Source organism: Camelina sativa, chromosome 12 (genome assembly GCF_030686135.1).
Source record: "Camelina sativa cultivar CO46 ecotype springtype chromosome 12, ASM3068613v1".
Lineage (NCBI taxonomy): Eukaryota > Viridiplantae > Streptophyta > Magnoliopsida > Brassicales > Brassicaceae > Camelina > Camelina sativa.
Window position 1 is genome coordinate 7,582,504 of NC_141891.1, and position 12,182 is coordinate 7,594,685.

The 12,182-nt window shown below is 33.1% G+C and overlaps 3 protein-coding genes across 3 annotated transcripts; all 3 read right to left on the reverse strand.

The window, feature by feature from the left end:
• Window positions 1–791: 791 nt before the first annotated feature.
• Window positions 792–2,309, reverse strand: LOC104730835 (CASP-like protein 2C1). Its single transcript, XM_010450061.3, has 3 exons — window positions 1,870–2,309; window positions 1,290–1,410; window positions 792–1,207 (listed from the first exon to the last, which is right to left on the reverse strand). Exons 1-3 carry the CDS (start codon window positions 2,019–2,021, stop codon window positions 953–955), a joined length of 528 nt encoding a protein of 175 aa, XP_010448363.1. The 5' UTR covers window positions 2,022–2,309; the 3' UTR covers window positions 792–952.
• Window positions 2,310–4,733: 2,424 nt separating this feature from the next.
• LOC104730836 (xyloglucan endotransglucosylase/hydrolase protein 14-like) lies at window positions 4,734–6,282 on the reverse strand. Its single transcript, XM_010450062.3, has 3 exons — window positions 5,882–6,282; window positions 5,577–5,770; window positions 4,734–5,336 (listed from the first exon to the last, which is right to left on the reverse strand). Exons 1-3 carry the CDS (start codon window positions 6,161–6,163, stop codon window positions 4,943–4,945), a joined length of 870 nt encoding a protein of 289 aa, XP_010448364.1. The 5' UTR covers window positions 6,164–6,282; the 3' UTR covers window positions 4,734–4,942.
• A 1,038-nt stretch (window positions 6,283–7,320) lies between these two features.
• On the reverse strand, window positions 7,321–8,792 carry LOC104730837 (putative xyloglucan endotransglucosylase/hydrolase protein 23). Its single transcript, XM_010450063.3, has 3 exons — window positions 8,381–8,792; window positions 8,091–8,284; window positions 7,321–7,864 (listed from the first exon to the last, which is right to left on the reverse strand). Exons 1-3 carry the CDS (start codon window positions 8,651–8,653, stop codon window positions 7,468–7,470), a joined length of 864 nt encoding a protein of 287 aa, XP_010448365.1. The 5' UTR covers window positions 8,654–8,792; the 3' UTR covers window positions 7,321–7,467.
• Between the last annotated feature and the right edge of the window lie 3,390 nt (window positions 8,793–12,182).

A 12,182-nucleotide genomic window follows, 5' to 3' on the forward strand; every position in this document is an offset into this window, starting at 1 on the left:
AAAAATAATTTAATACTCCTTCCATTCTAATTTAACTGTTGTTTAAGGTTTTTGCACACAAATTAAGGAAATTATTAAATTTTATGTTTTGCCCTTCATTAATATATTTTCTAATTTTTCATTGGTTGAAACTTTAAAGCAGCAGGGATAAGATTGGAATATTCATCAAACATCTGCATTGAAAATTTAAAACGACAACTAATATGAAACAAAAATTAAATCATAGAACGTCAACTAAATTAGAACGGAGGGAGTAGATTCTTAAGAAACATACTCTTATAGTTGGAGGTTTTGAGTCTGATTAAGAACTGATTGAAGAACTATGAAATTAAGTTAGTTTGGATGGTTAAGGTAATGGCTGAGATCTACACATGTGTTGGTCAGTGTTGGTCTAAGACTTAAGTTCATGATTATGCTAGGTGTCAAAGACTGCATGTGCACATTGGCAAGTGTAATCCTTTCTTTTTTGTTTTTGAACAAACTGGCAAGTGTAATCCTAAACTAGCAAAAACCAACAAAACTAATCCCAAGTCTAAAGTACTTCATTCTCCATATTTTTATCCTTCTCTGTAAACTTTCATATATATATGAGCTCCCTTCATTTTCTCATCACCGCTCCCTTCCTTTTATCATATCATAATCTTAGTATACGACAAGAAAGTGATCGGTCTAGTATGTACCATCAAAGCATTATAAAGTACCCAAAAAAAAGTGGTGGGAAATTTATTACTTTTAGTACCCAACTGATAAAAGTAAGTTAAGACTTAAGATACGTACACCGCACAAACCTATTTTCTCAAGCAATAGACTGGTGATACTTATTGGACATGCATAATGGAAAATACAAAAATTGAGATTAAGAGTTGAATCAATAATTTAATCAGCATTTTTTCTTCACATTGATCAACATTATTCCGGATTAAGAAAATGATTAACACAGTAGTTAATTTAATTAGGAGGAGGACTTTAAGCGAAAAAAACGCTTAGGGGAATAGAGGCGGAAGAGGTTGAAGGCGGAGATGAAAGAGAGGAGGACCATAAGGCCTGCCGCGATGTAGTTTAAGATGATGGCACTTCCCACCTGAAAGCAGAACCTTGTGAACTTGTAGCACCACTTCATCCATTGAAGCTCTTTTGAACCCGTTACCACCAGCAATGAGTGTTGCGCCGCGGCAGATGTCCCGGCGAAAACCACGTAGGCCGCCGTCTATTTTAGTTACATTTTTCATCACAACATAAACGTATATAGTATCATCAACGATGATCTAAATTAAGAGAGTTATACATACCTGATCCAAGAGGTAAGAGAACCATTTGGTATTGGAAGTCTTTTGTTCAACACTGTGCCAATGGAGTCCTAACTGAGCCAAATTATACGCAGCAACCACAACATCTATGTATAATTCAGCCCTGTCATATACACACACACACTTCTAATTAATAATAATCACAAAACAAAAACACCAACATATTATAAAATGAAAACTTATTTTTTAACTTTTTTGTGGGATGATATCTAAAGAGTTTGTTAAACCGTACCCAAATATTAAAAGAGTAGCAGTCCCCACTGCTCAAAAAGTCACTTTTATGTAGATTTTAACCAAAACAGAAAATTTTCCTAAAATAATACTCCAAAAAAAATTGTGAAATTATTACCCCTTTTTCAGAGCGCATAAAAACTCAAATCTACTAGTTTTAAATACAATTGTGACTTTTCCGTGAGTTTTGAAGACATTGATGGTTTAGTTCCAAGGTATCTCATGAATCATGATATTAAGATTGTATAAAGAGAGATGAGATTATATAAGTTACACATATATAGAGATCTTATATAATTTGATTAAAAATAAAGGAAAATAATGGACTTACTCGAGAGCAACCAAATATTTGAAACTCACTTTCTTGTGGATATAAGCAATCTCTTTGGTTTGAGAATCCATACCGATCAAACAAGCAGTGAGGAGAAGAAGAAAGACGATACATACTCTCAGGATCACTTCTGTTTCTCTCAATTTCACCATCTCACCTTCCTTCTTACCAAGAATTTTTTCACACTAATGACTAATCCTATGATCCCCAACTCTGTCTCAGCTTTTCTTTTATAAGATTTCTAGATGTATCTTTATGAGAACAAAAGGAAGACTGTAACATAAATGTTGTAATTGTATAAGATTACATATATACAGAATGGTTTGGAGTTGAAAGGATTTGGCAGGTGGATATATATAAATATTTAATATATGTACGCGGCAGTTTGCAGATCACTTGTATGAGTAAGATTGAAAAAGAATACAGTTGGACTTTTCTCCATTGGCATTGAATGTTTTTGATAATTATCTAACTGTTTTCCTATGAATTTGATACGTAAGTACTTTCTAATTATAGTTGCTGTCCTTATCTCTAAAAGTGATATATAGATAGCTTTCTCATGCTTTTTCTGGATTTTATATACTAATACCGAAATTTTTGATGACTTATTATTTTATTTTAATAACATTTTTTTCGTTGTATTTATTTTCTAGGCTAGAATAGAACCCAAAATTTTCATAATTCTTACGACAGTTTCACGGTCAGACGACATCTCGGATTGATAGAGATTAGAGAAGGTAATGTGCTCATATATCGTCATGAGTGGGGTCTAAACGATATGATTTTGACTTAAACCAGATTAGTAATCAATAGGGAAAATGACAACTCGATCTATACCATCCTATTCAACAATATCAAAACCTAATTAATCTTAACTTGTGTTTGTTGTTTGGACCCATTTTCATTAAGTCATTATCTGTAAATTAAACATTGTCTCTTGATATTTGTCATGCACATTAAGTATAGAAAATTGTTGTTTGGACATGAGTTATAATTTTTTTTTTTGAATTACTAAGAGATTTCGGGCCTACCGTACATCCCCTCAAGCCAGAGACCAAAGCATTTTATAGGGACATGAGTTATAATTACTCTTACCGGTACGAGTATCGGCAAAGTGCTTAATCTCAGAGATGACCAGACTACTATTTGGTAAGAAATTATCTGCAAGCTTACCACATGCAAACTACACGAGCAAGTGTCTAGCTCATTGGTCCCAAACTCCAAACCACAGCGTCTGACTTGAGTGGTATTTTCTTGAGACTGAATTTCAAAATTAATTAGTATATTGTGGCTATTATTTTTGTTGAATTCTCCTTTGAAGACAAATTGGATGAAAAATGAAGGAAAATTTGGCATTATGGAGAGTTGGATACTTGAACAAAGTTTGTAAATTCTGGAAATGTAACTGAATTATATGAAACGAAATATATACCCTTGGATATCGAAAATAGCAATTTAGGGGGGTTATTGGTTTAGGATTTAGAAAGAATTTGAATGATTTTAAAAGTTATGTAAAATATGTTGTTATTCAATCAAGACTTTTTAAAACTCTTTAAAAATTTGGTGTTATTGGTTGTGGATTTGTAAAAAGTTATCTAAAATCTTGATAAATCTAGTGTTATTGGATTAAGAGTCTTATAAAGTCATTAAAAGTTTTATGTTATTCAATTAAAACAAAAGAATCATGGATTGTTAATGAATTCAAATTTTGTGTTATTGGTTTAGGATTTTATAACATTTCCTTCATAACAAAAGTCATGAAAACTCTTTCATCAAATAGAAAGATTTTGAAAGATTTTATGAAATATTTTACAAGATTAGGAAACACAAATCAGCAAGATTTAAAATAACTTCCTAAACAATCTCTTATAGAATCCTTCATTTTTACTTTCTAATTTTCTATGATTTAAAAAATCAGCAAGATTTTTAAAAACACAAAGTCATTAAAACTCTTTCTAAATCCTAAACCAATACCTCCCCCTTAGTTTGAGAAATCATTGTCGAAGAGAGACACGTTCTGTGCTTTAAATTGGACTGTCCAAATTCATTTCCTAAATGTGGCTCTTAATGTCTTTAATGTTAGGCCCTATTAGTTAGTTGAACCAACCATCGCATTCATTAAACTTTGAAATCGAAACATGTACTCCCTCTGTTTCATAAAGAGTGTCATTTTGACACAATACACACAGATTAAGAAAATTATATAAATTTCTATTTTACCCTTTATAAATACACTAAAACAATTTCTTTTTCTAATTAATAAGGTAAAATAGTAGGGATAAAAATGAGATTTAATATTAAAAACTGCATTGAAAATATAAAATGACACTCTTTTTGTAACAAAAAAACTGTGTCAAAATGACACACTTTATGAAACAGAGGGAGTACTTTTTACTATTTTCTGAGTTTCACAATATTAACATGTCAAGAATTTTTACATTGAGTTAGACAAAAATAAGTGTTTTGTGAAACAAAAAGAAAAAAAAGAGTCAAAGATATTGGTTTAGTACTATAGAGTTTCCAAATAAAGTATTTCATGTACAACGATTAAAAAAAAAAACCATTTAATACGTTTATGGGTTACCAGCCCCCATCACAATGTAAAAGACTCTAATCATTTACCCATTCGGCCATTCCACGTAGCAAATCTTAAACCAATGACTACCATAAGTCCATAAATTTTAGAAGAAAACATATAAGAATTTTAGTATCATGGTGGTTACTATATTTGTAAATGGATATCATTTACTTATCTCGCGGTGTTTTGAAGTACAAACAGGGGACTCTGTTGTTTTGATTGTTGTGTGTTTCTTTTCGTGTGCATTTTTTGAAGCACATCGATGTTGCTTTCATTGTACGGCATATTAACGCTCACACCGCATCGCGATATAGAATTTATTATCGATTAACAAGTGTAACAAAACATTATTTTCTCAGGAAGATTACATATATGTATAATCGTATCTCAAGAAAACCAAAAGAAAGAACAAAGTAACATCACAAGAATGAAATAAAAACGAAGAGAAAATAAAATAAGTTATTGATAAAGTGCTTGAAAATTTTCAAAGAACGATCATTCAAGTTTATTACACTCCTTGGCTAGACCCTGGGGGAACCTCTTATAATCAGTACAATAGTTGTAGATCATGTATTCGTCTTGCACCCACTTCATCTGTCCGTACTGGTGTGGAGTCAGAGTGGTCCACATCCACGAGTTGTTGTTTGCGTCACAAGACACCCATGTTGCGTTAGATGTCCTGCTGCATGAGCTTTGGTCGTTGAAGTTCCTGTAGGAGGCCTTGAATGGTGCGTTGCTCCAGTCGATCTTCACGCGGCCGCCTTGAGTTGCCCAGTCATCGGCTTCCCAGAGGCTTGAGTATATCTTCATCGGTTGAATCTTAGGGAAAGCCACCCCATGTTTCTCGTTGTTCTTGAACACCCGAATTGGGATCCCATCCACAAGGAAGCTTCAGACACAAGAAACCCGCATTTATGTCAATAACTATATATAGAGTAATAATAGACGTTGAGAAAAAATTAAATGGGTTTTTTTTTCTACAAAAAAAGGAGCATAACCAAGGATCACATCAAAGAAGAATAATATGGTATTAGACGTGTCAAAGTTCTTAAGCTTTTCTATCAAAACCATTTGGTAATAAATGATAGGAAATGTAAATTAATATTGCTCATATAGACGATTTACTCACATGATGTTAATAGGGTTCCAGTGGACGGTGTATGTGTGGAAATCCGCGGTGGGATCGAACCAGAGATGGAACTGCATCTCGCGGTCGCCTTTACCTCCGGTGAACACATTGGTGTGGATTGTGTAAGGCTGTCCTGTGAGATTTCCCAAAAACTCAAAGTCAATCTCATCCCATGTCGCTCCTTTAGACGAAAGCTGCCACACAAAATATATATTATGTTAACGATTGGTTTTAAGATGAAGACAACTCTAATATAATATATCAGAGATTTGAAAATCAAACAATTTCACAAGGATATTCCGTACGTAGTATGCGGTAACGGTACCAGCGGAGTTTCCAGCGACAAGCTTGAGCTTCATGTCGATCTTACCGTACAAGTACTCCTTCTTGGATTGAAAACCCGAGCCGGAGGTCTTGTCAAGAGTGCAAGTGAGAAGCTGCCCATTCTCCAATATGTTGGCACGGCCATCTCCCCAAGTGATATCAAAGCTCTCGTAGAAGTTTCCGGCAGATGCAGCCACCACGAAGAAGCCAATGGCCAGGAGGAGAGACAACAACAGAGGCTCTTTGGTTGCGAAAAACGCCATTTTTCCCCGGTTCTCTGTTGTTTCTCGCCGTGAGATAAAAGTATTTGTCGATGGATTTAGATGAATCGTACACAAGAGGTTATATAAAGAGAGTTATTTCGTGGAGGCACATTATCGACGTGGTAGTCTTAAACTTTGGGTGTAAAATATTTAAATATAGAATTATTCGGCCTTACACGGTTCAGCTCAGACAGGTTCGTGGAATTTTTTTGTTGTCCCTTTTTAATATAATACTGTATATAATATATGTCATCAAAATAATTTTATTTTTGCTCAACATTAGCTTCGATCAGAATACCATTTATATCAGAAGGGTTGAAAGATTCAAGTGTTAAATAAATTAGGTTAATTATTTAATAGTCAAATAGCATGTATATACATGTATTTTATGGGCAAATGGCATATAATTTATAGTTTTATTTTTCTTGAGGAAGCAATCATAAGATTCTCAGAAAATGATGTTTAATTAATTAGAAAATTTTCGTTTTTACTTTTCATATCATAATAAAATGGAATACTACTCTAGTCTCTAACAATATATGCATGAAATTGTTGTTGATTAACAGCTAAGACCGTAAAATCAGATTATTTTGACGTAAATAAATAGGGAATCGCTTTTGATGTAGTGGTTCATATATTAAGTGAATAAAGAGAAGGTGAAAAGTTGTTGAACAAAACAAAACAAAAAAGAGAAGGTGAAAGGTTAATATCATGTAAATAAGATTATGACATTATCTTATTGTTTGGTAATGCAAACAATTAAATAAAAACCGGAATTTGTAGTCTAGTGGTTTGATATGTATTCAAACTTAGGAAAGTACGAGAGTAATTTTATAAATAACGGAAGAAAACAAACAAAACGGACAAGAAAATAACATAACCTTACCTCCTTAGAAATATACAATCATGTTGGACCAAGTACAAGATGTATCCAATAATAGGACACAACAGTTCCTAAGGATAGCATGAGAAATTCACATTGTTAAGAGCTGGACGAGACCTCATGGCCATGCGGGCGGCGGCTTTGAAAAGTTACATAGCGTTTACGTTGTTCATTTTCGAATAAAGATGAAATGTTTTCTCTTGTTTTATCTGTTCTCACATTGGTCTATGAATTTAAAAATCTTATGGTGCGTTACGTTACTACGTACGTTCAATTGGGAAGGTGATGTATCATTTAAATACACATATACTCACATAGAATGAAGAAAGATGTAACTAAACATTTGATACTTAAAAGTTTATATGATGAATGAAAGAATAGTATTTAGTTTTAAAGGCTTTGGATATGTTGCTTAAAAGCTTTACGCAGATAAGCACTCGCGTGGAAGACCTTGAGGGAACCTGTTAGCGTCCGCACAGTAATTGTAGATCATGTAGTTATTCTGCACCCCTCTCATCCGTTCTTGACCCGTCGAGTCTAGCTCCTGGGACAGCCACGAACCACTACTCCCTTGTTCTGACCCGTTAGGGCATGACGACTGGCCGTTGACCACGACGCAAGCTTCTTCGTTGAAACCGCGGTAGGAAGCGGTGAAGGGAGCTTTAGACCAGTCGGTTTTGACGAGACCGCCCCTTGTGGCCCAGTCTTCTGCATTCCATAGACTTGAGTACATTCTCATCGGCTGGTTCTTAGGAAACAGAGTTCCTTGAGATTCCATGTTCTTGAATTCTCTTATTGGCGTCCCATCGACGGAGAATCTGAATTGATAGAAAAAACAAACAAGATTATATTCAAAAGAGTTGTTCAATATTTGGTTTTAAGAAAAAGAAAAAAAAAATATAGGTTTTGGTTTATAAATAATAGTAACAAAAGTAAAACCTAATCTAGTATTAGATGGACTGTTTTGGTTTGGATTTTCTATTTAGTTTATACGATATCCTTTAACTTTATTTAACAATGTTGGGATCAAGAAAGAAGGCTTACATGATGCGTTGTGGGTTCCAGAGGATAGAGTAAGTGTGGAAATCATTAGTGGGATCGAACCAGAGCTTGAATTGTTGTTCTCTATCGCCTTTGCCTTGTGTAAAGACATTGCTATGAAGTGTGTAAGGATCGCCACTTAGATTTCCCAAGAACTCAAAATCAATCTCATCCCATGTAGATCCAGGAGATTTCAACTATAAATCCAAAAAAAAACACATTTAGCCTAAACTACTCTAAAAATATGTTTACTTTAGAAAACAACACTAAGTGCTAATTAAGGAGGGACTTACATAGTAAGCGGTGACTGTTCCAGCTGAGTTTCCGGCAACGAGCTTGATCTGCATGTCGATTTTACCAAACAAATATTCGTTCTTGGATTGGAATCCTGAACCTGAGGCTTTTTCAAGAGAGAGTGTGAGAAGATCGCCGTTGTTTGTGATCTGCCCACGTCCATCTCCCCAAGTTATCTCTACGTCTCGTTGAAAGTTGGCGGAAACAGAGCATATCATAAGAGCAGCAACCAAAAGAACCAACAGGGTGATGGAGTAATTGATCACCGCCATTGCCTAGATATTATATATTATTGTCTTTGTTTTTTTTTTTTTTTGTGTTTTGAGTTTAGATTTATTGGGTTTTTTGGTGATGTCGTATTGATGGTATTTATAGTAAGAGCAGAGGCAGTAAGAGAGGAAGGTTCGATCCGGGCGATAGGTTTGGTTTGGTGAAGAAAAAGGGCTTGTCTTGATTCGGGCAGCTGTAAGGTGGAAAGTGATGGCTAGTGACTTTGGAGTTGGAGACGCGGTTTTGTTAAAATGTCTTCTTTATACATTTATTTAATCTTGACCATCGTCGCTTTTTTTCTAGATAAGTATGGGACACAGCTAAGATCTCTCCCTACTTGTGATGACCATCTTTATTGACAAGTTTCATATTAAGCAAAGGATCCAAGTGCCAGCCTTCTTAGAATCAGTCCCCCACACGCATGTAAACTCTAGACCCTCCTGTAAACAGTGGCGGACCTAAATAGGAAATAGGTGGGTCAGTTGACCTGGGTAAATTATAGAAATAGGTATTTTTGCATGTAAATTGTTGAAGTTTCTGCAGCCAAGTTGGTTTTTCCCTATAAGGGTGACCCCTCAAACCCGAGTTCGATTCCCCAACATCACACTTATCAGTTGTTTTTTTCCATTTCATCTGTTTAAAAATAATTATTGACCCCCTTCACAAAAATTAAATCCATATTTTTACATATACACTATATGTGTGTAATTTTTTTTCTCTTTTGATAACAATTTTGCAGAAAACTTATATAAATAAACAAGTTCATAAACATTAACTTAGCAGTTAATCTAATAATCTAAAGAATGTTGTGACAAATTCTTGCCGTAGACTCCATTTTATATACTAAAACGTGTAGACATGTTACGTGCTGCATGGTCTAAACATCTGCTTGTTTGGTTCTCCTACTACTTGCTTTGAAAAAAGTTTGAGACAAGAGACATGTCTTTCACAAGTTGGGTAATGAGTATATTTATTGGGTCTTTAATCAATAGAAGACATTAATATCAATACGAAAATAATCAGATTGTTTCCAAGATTTCTTGTCTTACTGCTGACTGCTGTGCTAAAGATAAGTTTTTGTACTTTCGTAGGTCATCCGTTTAGTTTCCTGGAAACATAATGCAGTTTCCTCAAACATTCGATCAAATTATGTTTCAGTGTTTTGCTTCTAGAGTTTGATTTTTGGGGTTCTGTCTCTATATTACTAGTCTAGGTTTATCTGAGAATTTTTTTTTCCCAGAATTTTCCAATTTTGATGAACCTAAGGGAATGATGTATTGTAATCTATTCAGCTATGTGAATACTCTATTGTGTTCTTGAAGATGCTTTAACATCCTCAAATGCTCTACGTATCAAGGAACAAGCCATATCAAACTTCTCTGAGTTTCAATCACAGGAGAAGAGATCAGAGGATCTCCATATGCGGTTAACTCATCTTAGACTCCTTTTGCTCTCATACCAAAGGTGAAAACTGCGAAAATTAATCTTTGCAAAAATTGTCGAAGTTGTTGCAAAAATTCATGGAAAAACTGATCTCTCCAGATCAATCTTTGCAAAGAAATGGTGGAAGAAGATCTAGTTGTTATTTAGTTTTCAAATGAAGAAGATCTAGTTGTTATTTAGTTTTCAAATTCTTAATTAATTAACTTTTGTTTAATTAATTTATAATTTTGTTTAGAGTTTTTTTTTTCTTACGTTTTATAAAGTTTATAACCTAATTACAGTAAATTTGTTATTAGATAGAACATAAATTCAAAATTTGTTTTGTTCTCTAGAATTAAACAGATGTATATGCCTATATAGTATATTAGTATATATTTTTATGTGTATTTATTTTATTTTTTTAGAATATTAAGAATGTGTTATAGTATGTGTAATATTTTGCAGTTCATATATTAAATAATTTATAAGTTAATTTTCAAAACTATGATTACAAATCTATAATATATATGAGATAAACTAATAGTTTTAATGTTGGTTCTATAGTCCAAACCCGCCATGCTAGGCGGGTGAGGCAACATGTTCAAAGAATTTTAATCCGCAAAAATTCATCATATGAAACCCGTGAAAGTAAAAATTAGTTTTAAATACGTAATAAAAATAAAATTAGTATGTGAACAAGCAATATCTTTTATATTTTATTATTATTCCTTGAATAAGATATCAAATTGAATGGTAAATATGTTTGTTAACTTTAAAATCATACAGTTAGTTTTTTTGAATGGTTGTTTAAATTCAGAATTTATGTAGAACAATTACACCGAAGTTAATGGCATTTGCTCCTATAACAGTTAACCAAATTTATGTAAAATACTTAATATTAATTAAATTAATTATAAACTGAACTGTGTATGGACAAAACATTTTTTTTATAAAATTGGAAACTTAATATTTATTAAATTAATTATAAATTTAATACTTAATGTTAAAGGGAGTGGTTCCGATTGTTTTGGAAATTTATTTAGGATGGGAAATCTTATTTCCAAAAAAATAATTATTTTATAATTAATTAATCTTGTTTTCAAAACTTAATATTAATTAATTTAATTAGTTTCTACAAACAATCTGAATTGTGTATGGAGAAAATATTATTTTGTAAAATTATAAACTTAATATTAATTTAATTAATTATAAATTTAATACTTAATGTGGAAGGGAGTGGTTCCAATTTTTTTTAAAATTTATCTAGGATGGGAAATCTTGTTTTCAAAAATAGAAATGTCAATGGCATGCTTGTAAATATGTCTGAACTTCAGGATTTATTTCATAAATGTCTCCAAAAATGTATATATAGATAGTCAAAGATATTTGTGTAATTTTTTTTTTATTTAGTTTTCTAAAATCATTTATTTGCTCAACCAAATGTTAAATTGGTCGGCTCAATCCGCGAATGTCTTATGGTAACTTCATAAAAGATGAATTAATATTCGACGCCCAAGGACCTTTTTCTTCACTTCTTGATGGGTTCAGACTTGGTCAAAGAAGATTGTGCATTCACTGTTCAAGAGAAAAAAATGACGCCACTATTAATTCAGCGTTTCAATCTTGAATTCAAAGGAGAACATGTTGGTAAGCTTAACACCCACGCCGTTTCTTCCACCACTAAGCTTTTTATTCGTTGTAAAAAACTGACGGAACAAATAATGAGGTATATAGCACCCATTATCCAACTTTGTAATAGGAATTCCTGACCCTGAATTGGAAATAGTTATCACCCCTTCACATCATCGACTAAAACTGCAAGATTATCCATAGACGGATCTCTCTGTTTATTATCCGCAACATTAATTAAGATCTCGACAAAGATCCTAAGAAATGCAGGAACAAATTTTACTTCAGCTTTGAAGACCTCTTTATTTTCATAAACAAACAATGTTTGTTGCTGCTCTTTAGTTGAGGAGACATATAGATCATGATGGTTCCAAATATGTTCTTGGAAGGACATCTCAGTATATTCGCTTTCTATGATCGGCAAAATTGAGATTGTGAGGAGAAATTTGAGAATTAGGGTTCAGAGAATAGAAAGATCAG

Bases quoted from the DNA above. Each gene is read 5' to 3' on its own strand.
- LOC104730835 (XM_010450061.3), bottom strand. From the start codon at position 2,021: ATGGTGAAATTGAGAGAAACAGAAGTGATCCTGAGAGTATGTATCGTC. The intron at 1,411-1,869 runs GTAAGTCCATTA...TGTATATGACAG, and splicing joins AAATATTTGGTTGCTCTCGA to GGCTGAATTATACATAGATG. The intron at 1,208-1,289 runs GTATGTATAACT...TAACTAAAATAG, and splicing joins TCTCTTACCTCTTGGATCAG to ACGGCGGCCTACGTGGTTTT.
- LOC104730836 (XM_010450062.3), bottom strand. From the start codon at position 6,163: ATGGCGTTTTTCGCAACCAAAGAGCCTCTGTTGTTGTCTCTCCTCCTG. The intron at 5,771-5,881 runs GTACGGAATATC...TTTGTGTGGCAG, and splicing joins GTACCGTTACCGCATACTAC to CTTTCGTCTAAAGGAGCGAC. The intron at 5,337-5,576 runs GTGAGTAAATCG...TTGTGTCTGAAG, and splicing joins TGGAACCCTATTAACATCAT to CTTCCTTGTGGATGGGATCC.
- LOC104730837 (XM_010450063.3), bottom strand. From the start codon at position 8,653: ATGGCGGTGATCAATTACTCCATCACCCTGTTGGTTCTTTTGGTTGCT. The intron at 8,285-8,380 runs GTAAGTCCCTCC...TTGGATTTATAG, and splicing joins GAACAGTCACCGCTTACTAT to TTGAAATCTCCTGGATCTAC. The intron at 7,865-8,090 runs GTAAGCCTTCTT...CTATCAATTCAG, and splicing joins TGGAACCCACAACGCATCAT to ATTCTCCGTCGATGGGACGC.